General features: G+C 46.8%; 1 protein-coding gene across 1 annotated transcript in view; it reads right to left on the reverse strand.

Annotated features, from left to right (window-relative positions):
- The window catches only part of KSR2 (kinase suppressor of ras 2), a 239082-nt gene that overhangs the window by 177929 nt on the left and 35875 nt on the right, over positions 1-25278 (reverse strand). The window contains exons 2-3 of the mRNA XM_054996749.1: positions 19246-19386; positions 12513-12663 (exon numbers count right to left, since the gene is read on the reverse strand). Coding sequence (XP_054852724.1) covers positions 12513-12663; positions 19246-19386 — 292 coding nt within the window. The remainder of the gene's footprint in view (positions 1-12512; positions 12664-19245; positions 19387-25278) is intronic.

Consider the following 25278-nt stretch of genomic DNA (forward strand, 5'->3'; position numbering starts at 1 on the left):
TAATATGCTGGTGAGCATAAAAGAAACACCGCATTCTAAAGAGGCTGCGGTCACTTTGGTGCAAACGTCTTGGGATCTTTGCACACCACACCTTGCAGCGTGCCTCAAAACTTTGAGAACCAGAACCAGGATTAGAAGAAAGAAAGAAAGAAAGAAAGAAAGAAAGAAAGAAAGAAAGAAAGAAAGAAAGAAAGAAAGAAAGAAAGAAAGAAAGAAAGAAAGAAAGAAAGAAAGAAAGAAAGAAAGAAAGAAAGAAAGAAAGAAAGAAAGAATTTTAAAATGCCCAAACTGGCACCCAATACCAGTTTCTGTTATTAACACCGCATACACACAGACCAGCTGACATGACTAGTTTGGCTGTCTGCCGTGCCCTGGTTTTTTCTCCTTCCAACTTTTTTGTCTGAAGCGAGTTTCTTTTTGGGTTCTTGATTTTACATCACCCCTTGCCGGGTTCCAATTCTGCCTAGATGCTTTTGTCTTTCTTTAAAGCTGAGAGCCACATCAACCTTGTAGTTTACTAAAAAAAAAAAAAAAAAACCCTTTAAAATCAGTAAATGGACACCAGTGGTCTTCAGTTAGGACTCTCAGGTGGGCCACACACACTATACTGTCTTGCTCTCAGAGTAACCTATCCAAACCAAGACCTATGATTGTCAAAAAAGCAAGCTGGCTGTGTATGTTTTAAAGCCTCCCCCCCCCCCATTTGTGTTTGTATGTTTTTTTAAGAATGGCAAATTTAATGTCACGCATGAAAGAAGCAGGGAGGATGAAGAATCTGAGGGAGAGCCAAACGCGAGTGGAACTGTAATTACAAAAAGAGAGAGATTTCTCCTCTCAACATAAACAAGACCCCAGAAGCGAATGTGCTCACTGGGCAGTGTCAATGGAAAACTGAGGGTTGTGGCAGGTTTTCCCAGGACAAGACGCAGTCAGACGCTTCTTCCCAGCCTCCTTTGCAGCACAAAATCAATGTCTTCCTGCCACATTTAATTTCTTCCTCTCCCCTTGACCTCACCCCCCCCTCCATACACCTCTGCGTTAAAACAAAAGGGGGAAACGTTCTGTCAAATGAATAGCTCGTTCCTTGTTTCAGGTTGTGAAGGATTTCGCCACAAGCCTCTTGCTGCCAGGGCTTTCAGCTCCCAAGGTTACTGATGGAAAGCCTGCATGAGAGACCTTTTCTCAGCTCCCTCCAACAAAACCTTCGATGGCCTCAGTGCAAGAAGCCTGCACTTCGTGCCCTCCGTCTGTCAGGTGCTTCCAGAGCTACTGGAAAAGCATTTGTATCTGCCCAGCCAGGCAGAGTTTTTGTGCTAGGCCCAGGCCCAGGCCCAGATTGAGGGGGGGGCAGGGGGGGTAGTCTGCCACCAGCGATGTCAAAGAGGGGGCGTCGGGCGCAGCTGCCAGCCACCATGAGTGCGCCGGCAGCAGCGGGGGCGACTGAGTGGCCGCCCGCACCATTCGCTTGCCCAGCAGGACAGGGAGTGCGCGGCAAGCTGGCTGCCCCCTCAGCCGGGCTGGTGAATGGCAGAGAGCTGGGAGGCCGCCCGCGCCACTCACCTGTCCCGCTGAGGGGGTGGCCGGCTTGCTGCGCGCTCCCTGTCCTGCTGGGCAAGCAAGTGGCACGGAGGGCTGGGAGGCTGCCCGCCCCATTCGCCTGCCCCACAGGACAGGGAGCACACGGCAAGCCAGCCACCCCCTCAGCGGGACAGGTGAGTGGTGCAGGTGGACTCTCAGCCGCTGGTGATGCCACCGCTCCGCTGGCAGCACGCAGCGCTGGGAGTGCGTGTGCGCTGAGCGCGCGTGCGTATCCAAGGGCAGCCGGAATTGGGTTGTCCCAGGCGCCAGGAACCCAATATCCAGCCCTGCCCAGGCCGCTTCTATTCTCTTTTCCTTCTTCTGGTCAATTGACAAAGGAGCTCATGGCACAATACGCAGTTCTTGGGTTGGGTCCACCATGAGGACTGTTAGTCAGGCATGTACCTGTTGATGGAACAGGCGACCCAGTATGCCTTGGACATGGGGGGGGGGCGCTACATGTCTCTGTGTATGTGTAACTCTCTGACTCCTCCTCCGTCTCTGTGTCTCTTGGGAGATTTCCTTTTTCTTGCCTCACGGCCTTGCAAAGGGAAGGATGCTACGAAGGCCTCATCCACAAACCCACTTGCAGCCTCGCTGCCGGACTATTCTGGCCGTGGTATTTATAGGGAAAGTGACTCTTTAGACTAGGACTCTTTCTTTCTACTCCAAGATATTGCCATGAACGGAATCCACCTCAATAAACTGTAAGTTCTATCTTTTCTACAATTTGATTGCCTGAGGACTAATTACTGCAGAATTGGGGAAAATGCTTCTGACTAAGGAACTGCTACCAAATGAAATATAACTAATACCTGTGAGTTCCCTGCTGGAACACAATTTCTATGCATGCAGGGTCCAGTTCAGCTCAGGACTTGGCACACAGGATGATATTTATTCCCCATCCCTCTCATAAGTGTTTTCATGATCTGAAACATCCCTGGGTGAGCTCTATTTGCCCCATTGACAGATCCTTTATGGATCAATACAACTGAAGCTTCTAACGAGGCAAATGACTCCCCCGGGCACTTTCAAGTAGGGAAAAAAGTTTGCAGGAAAGGCTGTAGCCCATTTTCCATGCACGCTACAGTCCAGCAGACAGATACACCTGATACATTTATAATATAGGGTTGCCAATGTCTAGGTGGTGGCTGGAGATCTCCCAGAATTACAACCGATCTCCAGGCAACAAAGATCAGTTCCACTGGAGAAAAGGGCTGTCTTGGAAGATGAACTCTATGGTGCTGTACCCAGCTGAGGTTGCTCCCCTCCCCAAACACCGCCCTCTCCAGGCTCCACCTGCAAAATCTCCCAGAATTTCTCCACCCGGAGCTGGCAACCCTATTATAATATCTTACTCAGTCTTGATGAAAGAGTTTGATTGCTGGAAATTTGGAACTTATTCTTTTAAAATGGGAATGCAATTTACAAAAACAATATTCCTGCTCCTGACTTGAGCAATCGATCTGTCCAGGGATTTCCAGGTTAGGAGAAAAAATCACGTATGCCCCAAAGGCAAGGCATGCATAATGGAATAAAATGTAAATGTGACCTTTCCAAAAAAGCAGCTTATGAGTCCAGCAGCTTTGCACATTTGCCTAAGCAATGTGCCTGACTTCCCCACTTGGCCCCTGAACTACAACCTCAAGCAGCTACCTGAGAACACGCATACATGCCATGCATATGTAGCACGCATATCTGCACATAAGCTGATTTAGAAACCCGGGGTGGGGGGTGGTGACCTTTTTATCATTGTCAGATATCACTTGCCCTTGGTAACATTTCGTGATCAAGCCAAGGGGAGTTAGACAACCACTGATAACCAAACTAATTTAACCCTTCCATGTGGAAATGTTCTTGGACTGAAAAGGTGTTGCTGGACTTGCTGGGGGCAGGGGGAAGCATCAGGATGCATCCAACTTATAGTAACCCCATAGAGTTTTCAAGGCCAGAGACATTCAGAGGCGGTTTGCCATTGCCGGTCTCTGCAGGCTTGCTTCTGAACACTAAAACTAGCAGGATGTTTCTCCAGACTTCAGGATGATCACACATGCAGGTTCTTCACAACATCAAGTGACATCTGAGAGCCAGTTTGGTGTAGTGGTTAAGAGCACGGGACTCTAATCTGGAGAGCTGGGTTTGATTCCCCACTCCTCCACTTGAAGCCAGCTGGGTGACCTTGGGCTAGTCACAGCCCTCTGAAGATCTCTCGGCCCCACCCACCTCACAGGGTGTTTTGTTGTGGGGATAATAATGACATACTTGCTCCACAGAAAGCTGAATTAGGCCTGTTTGGGACCAAAATCAACCTGCTGCAGAGCGTGGGAGCATAGGAGCGCTACTGGGGCGACACGATGGGCCCTGGAGTGCTCCTGCGCTCCATAGCGGGTCGATTTCGGCCTGTTTGGGGCTGAATCTGGGCCATTTGGGACCCAGATCGACTCACTGTGGTGCACAGGAGTGTGCCGCGCCACCCGGGAGCATGCTCCAGGAAGTGTGTTCCCCCGCCGGCAAGGTAAACAGGGATGGAGGGTGAGAGTGGGGGATCCCATGCCCCCAGCAGAGGATTGGCAATCTTAGCTTACAGTGGAATCCAAAGAAAAGTTACACCCTTATAAGCCTACTGAAGTCAATCGGTTCAGAAACAAAATGTCTCTCTATTTATGACTGCTCCAACAGGCTGTTTCCATATAGATTATTTGCCCTGCCTTGTCTTCCTTATTGCAGCGCTGTCTTTGGGAGCATCCACACGATGCTGTCCTCTATTTGTCCTGGAGTGGATCCAACCAGCTTTTCTGCTGATCAGAAAGGGAGGAAAGGCCCCCCTCCGACAACTCAAAAGGTTGTGCTGGGGATTATGGGACCTGCATGGACAAAAATCATGAGACAGGAGCCATGGTAAAGAGAGGAGTTGGGTGAGATGGAATGGAAAAAGCTGTCTGGACCCCCCCCCCCCCGACTCTGCATCCCCCCTCCTCCCCTGCAGTGTTGAAATCCCTCCCCCCCAACCTGGTTTGGTATGATCTTTTTGGAAAGATCACAATCAAACAGGCTTTGAACAGGGAGGTGCAAATCTTTGCACATCGGTTCCATTCTTGCCTCAGCCCCTGTGGCAAGATGCGGATGTGAAACGTCACACACATGCCGAAACCTTCCACTGCTAATCTTCACCGCAGTCAGTCATACTGCAGTGACAGTCTGGGTACAAACGATCATTCGCAATGCAGTGGTCACAGCTCCACTCCTCCGGCGGCTGCTCCATCCCTCCAGGTCCCTCTTTCCCATCAGCAAATGAGAGATCAGCCCAGAGGCTTCCATGAGGACAAACAAGTCTTGGGACTGCTCTCCTGTTTCTCCCCTGGGGAAAGCAGCAAAACATAGCAAATTGTGCTGCCACCAGGCACTTCTTCAATGGAGAAGCAGTGCATTCTCTGTGGAGCTGCAGGGCTCAGCAGCAGGCCCAACCGTGCCAGTCTCTGATACCAGCCCTGCAAGGACAGATACTCCAGAAACTAGTTCCCATCCTGGTCACCATCATCTGCTGGTGAATCTACAAACACCACAAGGCAAATGGCTACCAGTGTCCTCAAGCTAACTTTGAGGCAAGCACAGACTCTCCGCTGCTCCGAACCGCACGGCTTTGCAGAGAGAACTTTCTGCTACCTCACAGCGCCCTCTGCTGCTTGCAAGAGGCAAACAAATGGGGCTGCTCTGTACAGGCAGTGGAAGAGCCATCTGGCCAGGTGCTTCCCCCTTCTGATGGCCATAGCAACGTAGCATTGTTTGTCAAGTTGCCCCAGCATATTTTACATTTGGGTTTAAACTGATTTTATGGCTGATGCAAAAATGGCTAACTGACCTGAGCGCTCCTGGGGCAGACACTCTGCAATTCCAACATTTGCATGTTTGCCCCAAGCATTAGTCTTGCAAGAAGCAACTCTCAACCTGAACTCTGAGAATCTGACGTTCTTTGTGCTGAGAACCATCCCTTATTTGACAAAAGAGCAGTGAAGAAGCTCTTTGAACCAGGAAGAGACCACAAGAACCTGCGGTACCTTTCCCAACACGATGGAATGAGGCTGCTGAGAACGTACAACAGGACATTTTTTTAATGTGATTTTTTCCCCCAATCACATTTTAGCCTGTCCCTCCTCCAAGGAGCCCAGGGAGCTGCACACAGTTCTCTCCTCCTTTGATCCTCACAACCACCCTGCAAGGTAGGGTAGGCTGAAAGAGAGTGATGACCCAAAGCAAGGCAAAGTGGGGATTTGAACCTGGGTCTCTCCAGCCTAGTTGGGCACTATATCCACTACTGCTTTCATGTCTGTTCTTTAGGAAAAGAGTAACGTTTGTTTATTTGAGCATCTAATTTAAGCTAGAGTTTTAGAAAGTACCCAAATTCAAGATTTTGAGCAAGTTTATGGAGAGATGGGTAAATTTGCATTTGGGCTGTACCACCTCACCCTGTGTGCAAATCAGAATGTGAGTCACATTAGAGAGAGCACCTTGAAACAAACAAAAAGGCTCACTTCAAATAGAAAAAACTAGCAAGGTAGGGAGAAAATGAGAATATGCCACTCCGAAATTGCATTTTCTAGGGTTGCTAGCTCCAGGTCGGGTATTTCCTGGAGATTGGGGGGAATGGAGCCTGGAGAGGGTGGGGTTTGGGAAGGGGAGGGGCATCAGTGAGCTATAATGCCATAGAGTTCACCCTTCAGAGCAGCCATTTTCTCCAGGGGAACTGATCTCTGTCAGCTGGAGATCAGCTATAGTTCCGGGAGATCTCCAATCACCACCTGGAGGATGGCAACCCTATTTTCTACAACTAGGGATATTTTGTCATATGGAACAGCATTTAGAGCTGTGCATACACTCCCCTAGCAGTCTGAAGTGGAACAGCCCAAACCCAAATTTACTTTTTCATTGCAAATCAGGCTTTGAGGGGTGGCAAGGGACTACTGGGGGTGTTTTATCACTGCAGGTGTGATACTAAAGTTGCACTCCCGTGTTTGCAGGGCATATGGCTGAGTCTTCTCTTTTTTATTGTTGGACTGTTTTGTTGCTGCCTCCCACCCCCTACTGTCATACAGCCACTTTTTAAAAAGATCAGTAGGCCAGAGTAGGCCACTTGAGAACAGCTTTCCTCCTCCAAGTATCCACAGACATCTTGTATCTAATAAACAAGCCAAAAAACAGTGGGGGAGAGGGAGGGGGGGGTAATGCTGGGTAAACCCTAAGATGCACATAATCTATTGAACTAATGAAAGTTAAATCAGTTAGAAGTGTCCCTCTAGCATCCCTTTGCATTTATTTGTCAGAACATTAACGGGGGGAACCCCACTTCCAGAAAGCAGTACCGTGTTCTGCTGCCAAGCTGTTTCTCTTTACAGCAGTTAAGTGGTTGGGTTGCAAATCAGCACTCTGCTGGTTCCAATCCCACTACTGCCATGAATTCAGCAGGTGGCTTTAGGTAAGCCACTCCTCTTAGCCCCAGCTCCCCAGCTGTGTTGTGGGGATAATAATAACCCTGGACTTTGTTCACAGCTCTGAGTGAGGCACTAATGTGTCTAGAAGAACAGTATATAAGTGCAGTTATTATAATAAGAAAGACTACTACAGACTTGACATTCTTTTCTTTTTTTTTAAATAAAAGCTGAGCATTCAATGAGGGTGCCCAGAATATCCAAGAGGTAAGGCTAAAGCAGAGACCTTGCAGATAAAACTCAGAAGGGGGTTGCTGGTTGCTGCAGTTTCCTGCCCAAATTTGCCTTCAACCCGGTCCTCGGTTTCGTTTATTTGCTTCATTTATTTGCCTTTCTTCCCAATGGGAGCTCAAATCAGCCTACACTGCTCTGCTCTGCTCTCCTCCATTTTATCCTCACAACAACCCTACGAAGTAGGTTAGGTTGAGAGAGTGTGCCTGGCCCAAAGTCAACCTAGCGAGCTTCCATGATAGAGTGGGAATTCAAACTTATGCAGGATGCACTTGAATCTGCCCCAAAGAGTAGGAAGCAGAAGCTCTCAGAACACCTGAGTGACATATACGAAACACTAGATATAGCATAGCCATAGAATAGAAGGAACGTAACTGTAGAAGAATTTAACTTTACTATACCTGTGTATTGGCCTAACTTTCTGAAACGGACACAAGGAAGAGGCCCTTTGTCTTCATCTCTCTAGCCCTGCATTTCGGCCTGGGTTGGCTGTAAAGCCAAAAGCGCATTCTAGAGATACAAAACAACTTGCCCATCCTGCCTGGTCTCTGCCAAGTCACAACAGATACATTCAAACCTTGATAAGAGCTAGCTAAACTGTCTTCCTTGTCTTCTTGGGAAAAATGAATAGCCAAGCATATGCTACATATTGGGGTACTTGTTTATGCTGGTGGTAACAGATCGAAGACTAACAATGGATTCTTGTAGCGTTAAGGGATGAGAACAGGCAAACTGAAGGCCTTGGGGATGACACACAACTACCGGATAGTTACTTTATTGGCACTACAGGTGCCAGAAAAGGACTGTTTGTTCTTTGAAATGATAAACAACTTTTGCAAGTGTTAATTGAGTAAGGGGACAACCCCTAATTATGCCAAACCAATGGAATGACATTAGGTCATATGTACATGTAACTAACTTGACCAGTAACTTATTGAATGCATAATTTCTGCTAATGAACCAAAGGTGATAAAAGTTCGTGTAATGGCTTTGAAACGCCGAAGAGCACTTGGGTTCTGAGGGGCCTTACACTCTCTAGCCGCTCTCTTCCATATGTTCGAATAAACCAGTAAGTTTTACCCTTGTCACTGGACTCTGCCGTCTGCTTCTTTTCTGAGTCTGGCCTAGAAGCAGTTCAGGACACGTGTTTGCGTGTAACACTTAGGTCTCCCAAATCCCAGTCCAACACTCTAACCACTACACCACACAGTTTCATCTTGCTCTATTCCCTGAAACTCACCCACTCTGGTAATCTGAGCTGGGTTGGCACCAACCTGAGGCTAAATGCAGAAAAAAGGGAAGATCCCTCGTGCAAGAATGGGAGGAAGAAGGCACAGACAACGGAGGCTACTAAGATGGAGCTGAACAACAACAACAACAACAAAACAGGGTTAAGGGAGAAAGATCCCCAGACTGAGGGCCAAGCTATAAGTGACGAATGACACTTGAACGGCAAGTGGATTGAGTGGAGGGCAAGTGAACAGGGAGAAATACACTTGCCGTTCAAGTGTCATTCATCACTTGTAGCTTGGCCCTCAGTCCAAGAAAGAATCAGGTTCAAGGCTCCCTTGCAGCCTGAGGCCCTGATTGATCTGGAAGAAGGGCTATGCTAAGAATACCCTGCAGTTCTCCCTGACAGAGGCACAATCAGTTCATAGAATTTCCTGCTACAAGCTACAGCAATGGCGACTGGCTTGTACGGCTTTAAAAGACAAATTCATGGACAAGAAATTTATCAGAGGCAGTATATCTCTGAATACCAGTTGGTGGGAGGAACTACTGTTTTCATGTCTGTGAGCATCTTGGGGGGGGCTGACTTCAGGAATCTGGACTACATGGACCTTTCGTCAAATCCAGCAGGGCTCATGTTCTTACAGGCCCTGGGCAGCAGGCCTCTGAAAGTATCTTAGAACTGGCTGAAAAGTGTGCCTCAGGCTGATTCTTCACTGTCCACCCCAATTCTTTGCCCCATACCAATGTGGTGGGTTGCCTAGCAACTGTAGGACATTGGGCCCAGCACTGACTGTGGAATTTGCTCTGAGGTTGCTAAGCAACTGCCAGCCCCAAATCAGCAAAATGGCGGATTTAGAGCTGAAGCACAGAGAAGACCTTGAATGAGGAGGGGGAGAACCACCTGGACTGGTCGAGGGGAGACAGTCGAGCTCTGACAGGCCAAAGATAACAATTTAAGAGGGTGATGAAAACTTCAGGCCAAATTAGATGAGACATGGGACACGAACTGGGGCAGCGGTTTCAGCCTTCCCTCTCACGCCATTTTCTCAAGCTGAAAGGGCTGCAGGAGGCAGAGGTCTCCTGTGGGGCTCCACGTGCTGCAGGCAGTACACATGGAGTTCCACAGCAGGGCAAACAGGCTCCTCCTCCTGCAGCCATTTTACCTCTGGAAATGTCTCAGGCGCGAAAACTGAAGCCCCTCCCTCACCCCACACCATAGTCCTGAGATGAATTGGGCCCTGAAGCACTTAGGAACATTAGTTCCTTGAAGTTACATGTGAAAGCACGTCAGGTCAGGGGCTCCTCATCCCAGCGTCACATGTATTGTCCAGTCTGGTCTTTTGAATAGCTTCGCCTAAGCAATGGACAGCTACGCCATCCAGAAGCTTTTGAGCTCCTTGGCCAGACTCCTTTCCAATGATTCCTCAGCATCTGTCTACAAGTCAGCCTGGATTTGTTGGGACTTCAGCCATGCTACCAGTCAGCTTCAGACACCAGATTCCACTTTAGACAAATGAGAGAATCTCATCGACGACAGACGTCACTGGTATTTTTATCCAAGCGATGCTTTAAAGAGGCTCTTGCTTCAATCGGTTCAAAATTACACAAATAAAATCACCATTGGCTAGAATGCTCATTTGCATTACAAATGCCCTGCTTCCACTTCAGAATTAACAATCATTAGACAGTCAAATCAACAGCCTGAAAGAGACTCAAGGAAAGAGGCTCAAACGAAGCTTCTCATACAGAAATAGGCTGTGTGCCTTTCAAGCAGAAACGGTACAGCCCAAATACAGCCTTGCATTTCTTAGAAACTGCCCCTCCCCACACATACACAGCTCACTGGATGAGGATTTGTGCACTGTACTTGCACGTAAGAGCCCCGTGGCACAGAGTGGTAAGCTGCAGTACTGCAGCCCAAACTCTGCTCATGATCTGAGTTCCTGGTGGAAGCTGAGTTATAACAATAACAACAACAACAACAACATTCAATTTATATACCGCCCTTCAGGACAACTTAATGCCCACTCAGAGCGGTTTACAAAGTATGCTATTATTATCCCCACAACAAAACACCCTGTGAGGTGGGTGGGGCTGAGAGAGCTCGAGAGCTGTGACTAGCCCAAGGTCACCTAGCTGGCTTCAAGAGGAGGAGTGGGGTTCAGGTAACCGGCTCAAGGTTGACTCAGAGCGGAACTACAAGTGACAAAAGGCACAGATTGGACACTTGTCAGCTTCCCTCAAGTTTTGATGGGAAATGTAGGCATCCTAGTCTTGCAGCTTGGCTCTCTGACTGCTGTCCAATGGACTTTTCAACTGTCTCTTGTCCAACATTCCGCCAAGTTGCCTACATTTCCCATCAAAACTTGAGGGAAGCTGACAAGTGTCCAATCTGTGCCTTTTGTCACTTGTAGTTCCGCTCTCAGCCTTCTATCCTTCTGAGGTCGGTAAAATGAGTACCCAGTTTCCTGGGGGTAAAGTGCAGATGACTGGGGAAGGCAATGGCAAACCAACCCATAATAAAAAGTCTGCCAAGAAAATGTCGTGATGCGATGTCCCCTCATGGGTCAGTAATGACTCGGCGCTTGTACAGGGGACTACATTTTTTAACCTTTATAATGCTCAATTTAATTGAGTGCCAATTTGGTGTGGTGGTTCAAATGTCAGACAAGAATCGAGAAGACTTGTGCTCCAATCCCTTCTCAGCCTTGAAGCTTGCTGGGTGACCCTGGACCAATCACTCTTTCTCAGTCTCACCTACATCACAGGGTTGTTGTAAAGATAATGGTGTGGAAAGGGGAACAATGTATGCCACCCTGTGCCCTTTAGAGGAAAGGATAAACAGAGGTGGCATTTGTGAAGAAAACAACTTTGGGACAAGCAAAGATACTCAATCAGACCATTCAAAGACAACTTTGACCAGCTGAGGCCCGTTGATGCCTCAGAAAGAAGAAGCCACAGTTGATGGAGAGAGAGAGAGAGAGAGAGAGAGAGAGAAAATATTATAGACACAAAAGACATAAACCTATAAAGGACAAAATGCACGAAGAGAGAACAAGACTGAGTGACTGTCCTTGCTCTGGATTGCACACACAATTGTACCACTATACAGATGGGAATACAAAACGTGTGCTTGTGTGTAGGCCCTGAGCTCACAGTGTGGGTGAGCACATACAGGCAAGGCAAGGCCTCAATTCCATTTCCCCTCTGTGTTCTTGTTGCAAACCTTCAAAAGGAGAAAAAAATTGCCCCCATTTTGCAGCTCTCTCTCTCTCCCCCTACACACATCCTGAAGGAGAGTGATGGAATCAGCCAACCTAGCAACCAGCAAAGTGCTTTCTGTCCACTTCTGAAGAGCCCAGAAGCAGCTCAGAAGTGTTTGGGCCATTTCCATCAAAGAGCTTTGTCCTCAACCACAGACTAGCATGCCACAGGCAGGATAAGTATGTGGGTGACAGGGGCCTCGATACACGTCAGTACTGTCAAGGCTGCTCCCACCCACCTTCAAATAGTTGAATGACAAACAAAGCTTTCACTTGAGGACAGTCAAAGAGAGAAACCAGGTCTGTTAAATTCATCCATTCCTCCTATTTATACCCTGTCCTTTACCTCCAAGAAGCTCACTGTGACATACAGAGTTGCTATCTTTATTCTTACAACAACCGTGTGAGGTAGGTTAAGGTTAGGGGGAGAGGGGGGGAGAGAGAGGGGGAGGGAGGGAGGGAGAGGCTGGCTCGAGGATCACCCAGTGAGTTTCACGGCCCAAGCAAGGATTCTAGCACAGGTCCTTCCTAGATCTAATACTTTAACTACACAGAGAGAACAGCCTCTCTCTCTCCCTTAAATATGGCAAAAGATCCGCAGGGCACAAAGTACAAAGCAGAAAATCAATGACTGCAGGAGCTCCTGGGAGTCTAGAACCACACCAGTCGGTCCTTCTGCATGTTCATTCAGTCAACAGGAAGAACAGAAACCAGCCTACTGTACCTGATTTATGGACATTCCTCAGGCAGGATAGGGAGGCGTTGAGCCGAGCACATTCCTCTCGGTTGGCCCCAAACTTCTCCAGTGTTTCACAGACCTGCTCATCCGTCATTTCCAGAAGATCTTCCAGGCTCAAATGGCCAGGAATGATTTCCTACAGGAAGAAAGAGAGATGCAGGAACATCAGAAGGGAACTGCATCCTACCATGCGTTACACGAGAGGGCAACCATTGGTGGCTCACGGGCCAAACCTGGAACCACAGCATGTGGAAATGGCCATTTACTTAGATGGCTTTAAAAGGGGAACGGACAAATTCAAGGGCAGGCATATCTAGCAATGGATATTACCCACAATCGCTGTTTCAGCTCTGCCAGCCAGCAGGGTTTGTCATCTTCCCAGCTACACAAACACAACATTTTACTATGAAGAAATCTGGTCCAAAATCTGAATTCTCAAAACACATTCGTGCTTTTGCCGGAACCCAGGTTTTAGTGCCAATGTTTTAGCGTGGGTTATCTGAGGTCTAGTTTTCAAGGAGGCAGAAACTTTGTGTTTGGAATGCATCACTTAAGGAGAGGGCTGTAAACAATGTTGGCACCTCCATCCCAAAAAAGACACACGCACACACCCTACAAATAGAACAGAAGATGTTAAGAAGGAAGATTCTAGCTTAGCCTTGGCCCTAACACACTACTCTTCTATGTGAAGGAAATTTTGTTGCGTATAGAGGAGCAGGGCTTTTTTTCAGGGGGAACGCGGTGGAACGGAGTTCTGGAACCTCTTAAAAATGGTCACATGGCCAGTGGCCCCGCCCCCTGATCTCCAGACAGAGGGGAGTGTAGATTGTCCTCCGTGCTCCTCGGTGGCATGGAGGGCAATCTAAATTCCCCTCTGTCTGGAGATCAGGGGGCAGGGCCACTAGCCATGTGACCATTTTCGCCGAGGGCAATTTAAACTTTAAAAAACTCCCCCCTTGTTCCAGCTGACCCGAAGTGACATCATTTTGTGGACTTGAGTTCCACCACTGAGTTCCATCACCTCTTTTCCCAGAAAAAAAGCCCTGTAGAGGATCATTCCGTGGCGTCCCCCACCTACACCTGCAGGAACGACCCCCCCCCCAAAAAAGTTTTTACTGGGTCACTGAGGACTTGGTCCAAGTCATCCAGAACTTGAGAAGCACCAAATGCCTCCTCTGTAAAACCTCAAAACTCATAGCAGTGCAACCTTGGGAAGCAAAGAAGACCTGGAATGGGAGATTCCCTAGAAACCCACCTATGAAATACCTGCAGTTCCATGATGGAAGAAATAGGCACTACATGAAAGTCATGGAAGTAAATAAAAGTCAACTCATAGACCATTTATTTTCAAATTTTGGATTCTATGCATCCAGATTTAATAGTGTATATATTCTATGTACATTCAACTACATACCTTTTATACAAAAGAAATGGAATTGCTATCGGTGGAGATAGGCATAAGCAGCAGCTTAACAGTGGGATCCTAAACAGAATTACACCTGTCTATACCTATTGAGTTCAATGGACTTAGAATGGTGATACTTTACTTAAGACTGCACGGCAAATGTCAGTCATAACAAAATGTCTCCAATGAGCATGGAAAAGTGACGTTTCCCCTTCTCATCCCTGGGTCTGACAACATGTGTCAGCACAACCATGTGAAACAAATCCAGCTACACAAACACAAAAGCTAGAAGTAGCCTTTGGCCAGAAGGCCCACTGGAATAATCTCTGGGTCTCCGCACCTAAAGTCCATTTAAGGCAAGAAAGCTCCATGGTCCAAGCAAGGGGGTTGAGCTTTGTTTTGTTTTCTAATGAACCAACTTGCATTTCTTGAATAGCTGAATGTCATACCCTAGCAGCCAGTTGCTTAGTTGCCAAGGGCAACTGAGAGTTTCCTCTGGGCAGCCACGCTGCTCGATGGCATTTCTGAGCAACGCAGCTTTCAGGCTAAAATAAGCACAGTTCAAAAATCCCATTGTTGTCATTTAGACCCTGATGCTGCACGTGCTAAAATCGCTCCCTGTGTCTTCTCACGGGTAGCAGTGATCAAATGCAACTGAAGCCAGTCAGTCTGCAAAAATAAACCGACCGGGGGCAGGGGACGGAGCTGGGAAGCGGCTCGCTCCCTTTCAGATTCTCTCCCCTTTGGGTATCGTAGGTCATGCTACACATTAATGGAAGACACATATACCAAGAGATATGCAAGAGACCGCAATGAGGTTTTGACTTAACTGTATGCCACAGAGCCTGGGTATGAGATGGGACATCCTGTTTGACAAAGAGACCCTCAGCGCAGTTATGCAGCACACATTCAGTGCTGTTGTATATTATTGTACACACAGTGTTCCTCCTAATGTCAGAACGTGAAGAAGTACCAAGAGGCATGCCGGATCTTCCCTCCCTCCTCACTCTTATGAACCCCAAGACCTCACTGAAAGCCCTTCTCCAGGTTGTCCTGCCTTCCGGAAGAGTAGCGGGTGATTTCCTGAGACAGGATTCTGTTTATTTTCGATTGATTAAGTATTTATACCCCACTTTTCCTCTTGGCTCAAGGTGGCTTACAGTAATAACCAACACATTACAAGTTAAAACCAAAATTAGGGGCAAAGTTCCAAATACCTCCCCCACCAAAGACCCCTGCCATTCACACCTTCTCAAAAGCCCTGGCAAACAAGCACACCTTGTAGTGCCTCCTAAAAATTGTAAAAAAAAAGGGGCTCCCCCCCTTTTTCAGGGAAGTGGGAGCCACAATGGAAAAGGCCCAGCTCTGGCTGGTGCCGGGTGACACCCCCCCCCCAGTGGGAGAAACAAACAGCAGGTGGCAGTCTGAAGACCGTAGTGGCAACAGGCATATAAGGAAGGAGATGGTCCTTCAGATATATGGGTCGCAAGCTGTGAAGAGCCTTAAATGTCATAACCAACACCTTGAATTAAACTTAGAAGAAAATGGCCAGCCAATCTAACTGTTGCAAACTGTAGATATTTGCATCTGATTTACATGGTTCCCTCCTGAGAGAGATTTGCCCGGTGCCCTCCTTATCTTCATGCAAAAGCCAAGTGAAATCCTGCCTTGCTCTCCCATCTGCTTTCAGCACTGCCCTCTGTTTTTATCTCCTGCCTTTATTTAATGCTACAGGCTCTTAGGTATGTGCAATGTCTGCTGCTATTTTAACTAGCATTGTAATCGGGAGGAATTCTGTTTTTATTACTACTAATAGCCCTCTCAGGTGTCGCAGATGTGTCTTTGAAATAGCTGCCAGCCTGAACATGTTAGCATCATTTCAACCACAGAGGTTCCCTTGCATTGCACATGGATTTTCCTGAGTGGGGAAGATTTGAGGAGGCACCAGGGTGGGGGCTTTGTTGGAGCTCCTCTACCCAGAAACCCAACAGATAAATTTTTCCTAAAGGTACCTTCACCAGGTAAAGGATCTCTGCCAGATATGGAATATAGATTCCATATCTAATACTGGTTGCTAATAGATTGTGCTCTATGAAATGCTTCTATTTCTTCTTCCAAGTATGTAGGACAATTTGCAGCTGTCCCTGAACTTAACGGTGTATTCTTCCATTTTACCCTGAAATCTTCTGCATCTGGGAGAGTAAGGGCAAAGGGCAAAAGAGGTGAGGAAAGAGCAGAGAAGGGCCTGAGACACCACGTTGTCATCAGCCCTACAAAGAAGGGGGGAAGAGTTCTACATTCCACCATCAGCTGAGCTCTCCTGCTTGAGCAACCCAAATATATCATGCAGTGGCCAACTGAACTTTGAGGTGAGTGTCAATGAGATTAGCATAGAATGCATCAATGCTGTCAATAAAGTTTTATTTCATTTAAAGGAACCTTGCCTGGGACTCTCCATCTCTACTAGATTAGGAACCCACAACCCAGAGCCCCTCCTTAGGGCCTGATCAGCCCTGATATAAGGAACCAAGGGGGTCACAGTATCATTTTGTACCTGGCACCTCCATGGAAAGGTGGAAACATTTATTCCAGGCAGTTTTACCTAGCAAATAACAGCCTGGCCACAGGCTGAAACTGCAGTGCCATATTTTAGTCACTTCGCTGTGATGAGATTTCTTCAGTCTTTTCCAAACCGGTTTACAGTTTTACCATTTCCATTAAGTATTACCTTGAATATTTTTTGCACTGGAAAGTGACCAATGAAGAAAAGATTTCCAGTCCTGATTGATATTAGGGTGGGTGGGTGCTAGATGTTAGAAAATAGTGGGAAAACTTCCAACAGACAGAGCAGCAGACAGAAAATAGTGGAAAATTTTCCAACAGACAGGTCATGGCCTTTACTTACGGACAGGGCCTTTTTTTAGCAGGAACATGGAGGAACGGAGTTCCGGCACCTCTTGAAAATGGTCACATGGCCAGCACCGAGCGGCGAGGAGGGCAATCTAAACTCCCCTCTGTCTGGAGATCAGATGGGCAGGGCCACTGGCCATGTGACCATTTTCGTCAAGGGCTATTTAAACTTTAAAAAACTCCCCCCTTCTTCCAGCTGACCCAAAGTGACGTCAGGTCTGAGTTCCACCACTGAGTTCCACCACCTCTTTTCCCAGAAAAAAAAGCCCTGCTTATGGATTAAACTCTTTTGCATATCCCTTACAAAAGAAGGTTGTGACAGGACAGGAAAGCATCATTCCAAAGCCAAGAAAAGCACCACCGTTTGGGAACTTTTCAAAATATTTTAAATTTCATTTTTAAAGATTTGTATTTCATCCTCCCCCACCAAGCGCAGGAGGACCTGGTGAATGGAGCAGGGCTGCCCTCTTGTGGCCCTTCTGTAAAAGTGCACCTGAGAAAGAGCCCAGTGAAAAAAGCTCTCAGCTATTTAAAAAGCACCTCTGAATTTCAGAATTGCATAGGAGTCCAATAGCACCTTAAAGACTACCAAAAATGTATTTCAGCATGAGCTTTCATGAGGCAGAGATCACTTTGTTCTGACTCACAAAAGCTCATGCTGAGATAAAAATTTTGTTAGTCTTTAAGGGAGGTATTAGACTCCTGTGTGATTTTGCTACAACGGACTAGGAGGCTATCTGACTGGAACTATTCTCTGATTTTCAGACTGCTTCTCCCTCCCCTGCAAGATCAGACAAGCTTAGGAATTATGTTGTTCCTCTGCTACTAAAACTCAGGAACATCAGCAAGTATACAATCTCCTGGAATGTTATAAACCAGTATTTTGCACAGCTGTTATTAGAACCCAGGACTTTGACCAAAGTCTGAGAAAGCTTTTTCTATTTCAAAGCAGGTTGCTTTACAGTTCAACGTAAGGTTCTCTCCCACTGAATGTACACACTCCCAATTGCAGCCAGCTTGAGATTTCTGCAACATGCCCCGGGTGGTCCTCCTCCTTACTGTCTACAAGCTTGCCCAAGAAGACAGAAAGGAGGCATAGTGGCAGCGAGAATGCCAAGATGGTCAGCAAGACGCAGAAATGGTGAGAAACAGCAGGGTGGGTCAGCCCTTGCAAGGCGCTGGAGCCCTTGGCAGCCACCCACAGATGCCAACCTCTGACACACACACACCTCTTCATTGCCCCATCTGTTTGTACTGCTTTATAATAGCCAGAAAGCAAGTTGCTACCTCTAGGGCAGGGGACATAGCTACTAGCATGGGTTAATTTGTTGGAAGACATGAACATTAGAACAGAAGCCCTGAACACTTTATGAAATTTAATATGATAGCAAGAAAAAGTCTAGAACGTGGTTACTAGGGCTCAGAACCAGACATTTTGAGACACTTTGCTTTCATTTTTGTAAAAGGTTCTAGCCCACATGGGTGCTACGGGGTGCACAAAAGCATGTGGGGCAATGCCCGCTGAATTTCCACAAAACAAATCAGAGTGGTGATGTCTGAATAAGATTTCCAGTGGCCAAGATGGGGCTTCAGTGCCCTGTGCGGCTTCTTATCCCTCCTCATGAGTAACAAAACCTGAACTGTGCAAAATATTGCACACTCAGTTATGAAGTCATTCCTTCACATGCTCTGTACAACTTGCAGAATTCAGCTAAGGGGGTACAGAATTTTAAACAGACAAAAGTGCAAAAGACACACGACACTGTTTTTCTGGCCTTGCATCTGTCCTGCTTCCGCCAGCGTAAGAGCGCAGGGAACGGCCAGCCAGAGAGAGGAGCTGTCCAGCAAGAAAGGAGTAAGCGGAAACTGCTGCCAGACATGAAGGCTGAATTGATGAAGCGACAAGGAGCTGTCCATTGGATAGTGAGCTAAGCCAAGTGAGCACAGCATCAGCAAGCTCGCCTTCAGAAGAAGGGCTTAGGGAGCGGAGATGCCATGTGGCTCGGGGCTTCGTTGCCTTCTAAGAGCAGCACCAGTCTGGGCTTGCTGGTAATAACATTCCTGGGGTGCCAAAGATTAAGGTAAGAGTTCAGGTATGGAGCAAGAGAATTAAATCTGAGCAGAGTCACCCAAAAATGGTTTTGCAACTGAGCGGGAGGAGGAGGCAAATGGGGCGTGAAGCCCCCAGGAGTCTACCACGTATAGGAGTTTACACTCGGCTCGTGGGGGGGGGCGGTCCTCTCTGACCCAGGCTCAGGGAATGGGCTGGTCCCAACAACTTCAAGCTCAAAAATAAATCTAGCCAAAAGAGGTCAAGGGGTGCGTGTGTGGCATGGGCGCAGGCACTGGGTGAGACACTGGAAGAGGGCAAGACGCAGAAGCTGCCATGTGGGCATCGCTCACCTCCATAACCTCTTTGCGGATGTTGACGATGCGGAACCAGTGCAGGAGCTGCGGGAAGCCCTCCAGCTTGGCGTTGCGCTCCTGCAGGGCCACTTTCCTCTTGCAGGAGAGTTGGCGGCTGAAATACTTCACCAGCTTGCTCTGCGAAAAGACAAGAGGGGACCACAGGAGCAGTTAGGGCAGCTTCCCTCAATGGAGGCCCTGCCTCCTGCGCAGCGCTCCGCCTTTTCTACTCCTCCCTCCTTCCAAGATTCACAATCAATTCATTACCAGCATTGCATTCCACACGACCTACTGAAATCTTCCATTCTGGGCAAAAACATACTGCCATTTTTTGTGTTTGTTTTTAGGCAGAAGGGGCTGAAATAAAGTATGATATCCCACAGAATCAGACTTGGCACACCCAAAACATTTTTTAAAAGCAGATCTGCCCACTTCTGCTCGACCGTGCCTCTAGAAAAGTCACAATTACTCAACGTTTGGCCAAGCAAATTCTCTAGCACATAGCAGCATCTGCCAAATAACTGGCTCAGTGGATCCTTTTATCCCCAAATGTTGTTCCTTTGTCAGGGATGGATTTAAAGATCTTTTCCAGATACATTTACATAACTGCAAATGGGCACTACACCTATTCGTGGTGTAGGTACCAAATATCTGCCCCTTGAGCAAGCCAGTGTGGTGTAGTGGCTAGAGTGAGGGACTAGGATCTGGGCAACACATGTTCGATTCCCTGCTCTGCCGTGGGAGTTCACTGAGTGACCTTGGGCCAGTCACACTTTCAGCCTAAGCTACCTCACAGGGTTGTTGTGACAAAAATAGAAGAAGAGGGGTTCCCATTGGGGAGCATGGTAGGATATAAATGAAGTAATATTTTTTTAATTCAGGTTCAGAGTGAACTCATTTTCCCCAGCAATCAAACCTCAAAGTTTTCTGTAAATTGCATGAAGTATAGCATTAAAATATGCTAAATTTAAAACATTAAAATCTAAGCACATATTAGTGCTTACTGAAGTTAAAAACTTCGTTGAAGTTGTTCACATTGTAGCTTTTTTCTTAAGTTCAGCAAACCACCTTCAAGTTTGGATCATGGATTTAGCGACGGGGAGCATGTTCAACACAAGAAAAGTTGAGAGAGACTTTTTAAAAAGCAAATTCCTCAATGTAGGCACTAAGCTAATCTTCTACCAATAATTATGGGGTAGGAGGTTAGAAGAGTCTTGTGCTATCACCGTAACTGGCCACGGGGGAAAGGGCAAGAATGAAATCCAGGAAACTAGAAACCATTCCTCATAGGAGGTTAGATAACCACTTGGCCTATAATATTATTTACAGCCATGGACCCAGCCAACGGTGACGCCATCTGAGAATGAGCCCATGCAATTAAAAAAACTAGTGCAGCAAGAAGAAAAGATCTAAGCCGCTCTTTGCTTGCTGTGCTAGATTTCTGTTTGCAAGGAGCTTTGAGACACACGGGCGTCATCCAACAATCAACCTCCACCGGCTGTCTGAAGTAACACAGACCATTCTGTCACCCCAGGTTTCTGCTTTTTCATTGCTCTGAATGCGTAAACAGAGCCTAAGAGAGACATTGCTGATGTACATTGCTGAGTACGGTTATGGAACCCTGGGGGAGGGCATCCAGGCACTTCCAAGTCTTCCAAGGAACCCTCTCAATTGAATCCCAAAAGCAATGTGCAAACTGAACATGAAATGTGCATATTGGCTTAAACATGCATTTGCATAATTTGTTTTCTCTATGAGAAAAACTTGATTATTTGGATCTGGCGCAGGATAACCCATCCATGTTAAAACCCCAGAATTATAATTGTACAGGGGATCTCTTCAGCAAAATCTCTCACATCCACTCTACAGTAAGGAAATGCTTCAAAGAGATGTATCAGTAAAGGGACAGCGACTGTAGTGTATACTACTGCGTACTGTCTGTTGTTGTAAGTATGATCCTACTGGGTAGTATCTGTGTTGTTTTGTAGGGCATATTTAATTGCTTGGGCTGTGTTTCAGCATTGCTCCAGCTCTGTGGGTACATTTAGAGCTCGGACACAGTCTGGGGGGTCCAGCAGCAAAATGGCTGCCACAGCTTAACTTCAGTCGCACAGTGAAGACCCTTGTGCTGCGGAAGGAGCTTCTGCCAAAGCAGTGTCTTTAAAAATCTGCACAGCCAATCAAATCTCCAGTAGTCAATCAGAAGCCATGCTTGGCAAAAGCCCCACCTGGCCACATCCACTTTCTAAAAACACTTGGCGGGCACCAGGAATTGATGGGTGCAATAGTGCCCACGGGCACTACGTTGGGGACCCCTTGCAGAGCCTATAACATTGCTTATTGGACGTCCCAGCCTATTGACTGTTGGCTTATACTGTATAATCCTTCTTGAGTCTCAGTGAGAAAGGTAGACTATAAATAATGCAAATGAAATGAATAAACCCACCTGTGTAAGAGCTATCAATGTATGTGCCTTGGGTTTTTGGTAGGCTCAGGGTAGAGATAGCCTCCAGTGTCTGTCACTCCCATCCAACATGCCAAGTTGTGTAAGCATCGACAAAGGCTTTGGTGGGATCTCCACACCAAACAACAGGGGTGAGAGAGGGGAGGTTAGATATGGTTCATTACAAACAATGTAGGTGGGGCTTTGCTTTCTCAGGGCCTAGGAAGCAGCTCCCTTTGGCAGCACCTCGGACAGCTCCATGAGCAAGGGAAAGCAGCCTGCGCCTCCAGGCTGTGCGAGTATCAGCACCGCTGCCTCCTTCCTTCAAGAAAGTGAGGTTCAAAAGGGAATGGCAGACAAGAGGGAAGCAGGGGAGAGAGCACATAACCCGTTTAATGCCCTTGATTTCCTGACTCCAGACTGCCACTCTAGGAAGCTTTCCTCCCTGCCCTGCCCTGCCCATTGCCCGCACCAACATGCATTTCTAACACACAAAAACAGTATCTGGGCTCAGGCAGAAGGTCAGTTCCTGGCACCTACAACTGAAAAGAGCTCAAGCAGCAGGGCAGGGAAAGGTCTTTTCTGCCTCAGAGAGGCACTGCCTATCAGAGTAGCCAGTATTAAGCCAGACTATCCAATGGTCTGATATTGTGTGAGGCAGCTTTGTAAGGCCACGTGGCTCTAAGATTTTATTTACTTCATTTATACTCCACCTTTCTCTTGAAAGGGGACTCAAGGCAGCTCACATCGTTCTCCTCTCCTCCATTTTATCCTCACAACCACCCTGTGAGGTAGGTTAAGCTGAGTGTGTGCGACTGGCCCAAGGCCGCTCAGCCAGCCTCCATGGCAGATTCCAACTGAGGCCTTCCACATCCTAGTCTGACACTCTAACCACTATACCACACTGATGTTCCATGGTGTTCTGTCTGCTGCAGAGCAACATTGGAAGCACAAACACATCCGTGAGCCACGCAAGGCACCTCCGACTCCCATTCATTTTTACAGTCTTTCATAGGCATGAGAGAATTACAGAGAATAGGGAAAGTTGCAAAGGCAGTCGTTCCCTCTGGTCAGGACGGGTTCCCCCCTTTTTGAGGTGAAGGGAAGATTCTCATTTGGTTTGTGGGTCACCCCCCGCCCTTTGCTGCATTACTGTCTGATACAGGATAACTCAATTGATTATTAGAAGGGGGGCTGTGATAAACTGCGGAGGGGGCTGAAAATTTCACGCACACACAAACCTCCCTCTTCAAGATTCTGTAAGCTTGCTGCAAAATGGAAGACAGAATCTTGCCCAGATGTATGAACAAATTGTATGAATAGGCCAAACTGACTTCTTATATACATAACAGACCAATCTTAGCATTTCAGAAAAAAATTGAAAGACTTTTTTGACTATGCAGTTGGAAATTAAGAAAAACTAAGCACAGCTATTACTAGAGTAGACCAACGATGAAATTACTATTTTAAATTTTTGAAAATAAAATGTTGAATGTATGCAAGTAAGAGGATGGAGAGGAGAAATAGTTTGTAGTATAATGTCCTGTTAGATGTTCTGTTTCTATTGTCTTTATGTACAGTGATATATTTTGCTATGTTATTTTATGCATTGCTTACTGTTTTTTCCTTTCAGATAAAATTTAAAACTTAAAAAAAAAAAATTCTATAAGCTTTATAAAGGTTATTCCATCGCAGCCTGAGCGCACCAATTTCTCCATCTCCTCATATTCCTTTTGCTAAATTCTAGCTGCTCTATAAATTTCTTGCCTCCTCAAACATCCTCAGTTCACATCAAGCCACGTTGTGTATGTGGGGTGTGTGTGTGTAATTTACAGTCATTTTTTCCTGCATAACTGGAGAATCCCTCAGTCTTGTCTATGTGCAACCTAGTTTTGTTGCCTCTTTGACCGACACAGGCCATCAAGTTTACCATTACAGTAGAATAAAACAAGAACGGCACAGGGAACGCATTCGTCTACCCCCCTCCCTATGAACTCCAATTCTATTTCTTTTTCCACAAAAAGAAGAAAAGGGAAAGATGACAGGAGGTGAAATGGGGAGTCTAAAACACCCCAGCGTTTAGTACAATATACAGCACTGAGCATATCTTCTACATCTCATTGTATGTTAAAAGCACTTTTCTAGTCCTCATGGCTACATAACTGAGCTGGAAACATAATCAATAAGTACCGGTGAAATTTCGGCTCCTTCCGGCGGGTCTGACCCCTTTGTTCAATTCCAGGACATGCAGAGACAAAACTGCAGAGATTATTACTGATCGAGCAACAGTCATATGTAGACTAATGTGGCCATCCAGCGCAGAGTTACAACCTTCTAAGTCCACAGAAGTCAATGGGCTTAGCAGCGTGTAACTCTGTTTAGGATGGCACTGTAAGTTGTACAATTATGGGATGCCTTCCCCTCAGGGCTTTTTTTCTGGGAAAAGAGGTGGTAGAACTCAGTGGGTTGCCAGCACAGGGGGCAACTCCTGGCGGGAGGTGGTGCCCCGGTACCACATGCACACGCTTCCAGGACCGTGCAATGACGTCACTTTGGCTCAGCTGGAACTCCCCTCTGTCTGGAGATCAGGGGGCGGGGTCACCGGCCATGTGACCATTTTCAAAAGGTGCCGGAACTCCATTCCACCGCATTCCTGCTGAAAAAAAGCCCTGCTTCCCCTCATCTAGCTGCCTAAGGCTGAAATTCAAGCATCGTGTTGAGTACGTACTCTCTGTTTTATTTGAAGTTATTACTATTGGTTGGGTTTTTTAAAATGCACATTTATGTTTTTTAATTATATGCAGGCTTTTGGTTTGTATATATGCTGCCTTGGGAGCCTGTGGAATATCCTTTTTTAAAATATGCCCCATGTTCAGCAAGAACGATAGGTGAGATTGTATACAAGGCCTTTATCACTTACTGGCATGGAAGTTGCCATGCATAAATGAACGTATAAGAGTTTGAACACTTCTTTTGAGCTGACAGTTTTCTCCTATTCCTAGAATATTAAGTGCTCAAACACCCAGGGGCCTGTACAACGCAACCCTAGATATTCATCTTCAGTGTCTCATTAACCCCTTGACCAAGTAAGTATTAAAAAACATGGTCGCAATGCCCAGTCAACTCTCTCTGCAAGGTGCAGTTTGCCATTCTCAGCACAAGGTGGCACTGCAGCTCATCTTTTATGACGCCTTCCCCTCTTTGGCATGAAACCAGCAGCAACCTGCTCATACTATTGACAAAACACAATTAAATGGTGTTAGACATGTGACGCTGGAATGACATCACCGTGAAGGCAAAGAGACCAAATATAGGCCTGATCTACACAGGCAGCAGGATTCTCACCTCCTGACAGCAGGACTCTCACCTCCTGACAGCGTGGCAGCACTTCAAAGTGTAGGTGGGACCTCACTTTTAATATGCCTGTACTTTAAAACCTCCCCGCAAGCAGAAAACTAGGGCCACAGGGAATGACCTGGGATAAGCTTGTTCTGCCCCAAAAGTGTAGGCTTTCTATTTACAGAGAGGTTTGGTAATACAGGGAAGCTGTTCATAGTGGCCCCAAGCAGCCTGAAAAAGCAGCCCAC

This window comes from Eublepharis macularius, chromosome 13, assembly GCF_028583425.1.
Source record: "Eublepharis macularius isolate TG4126 chromosome 13, MPM_Emac_v1.0, whole genome shotgun sequence".
NCBI lineage: Eukaryota > Metazoa > Chordata > Lepidosauria > Squamata > Eublepharidae > Eublepharis > Eublepharis macularius.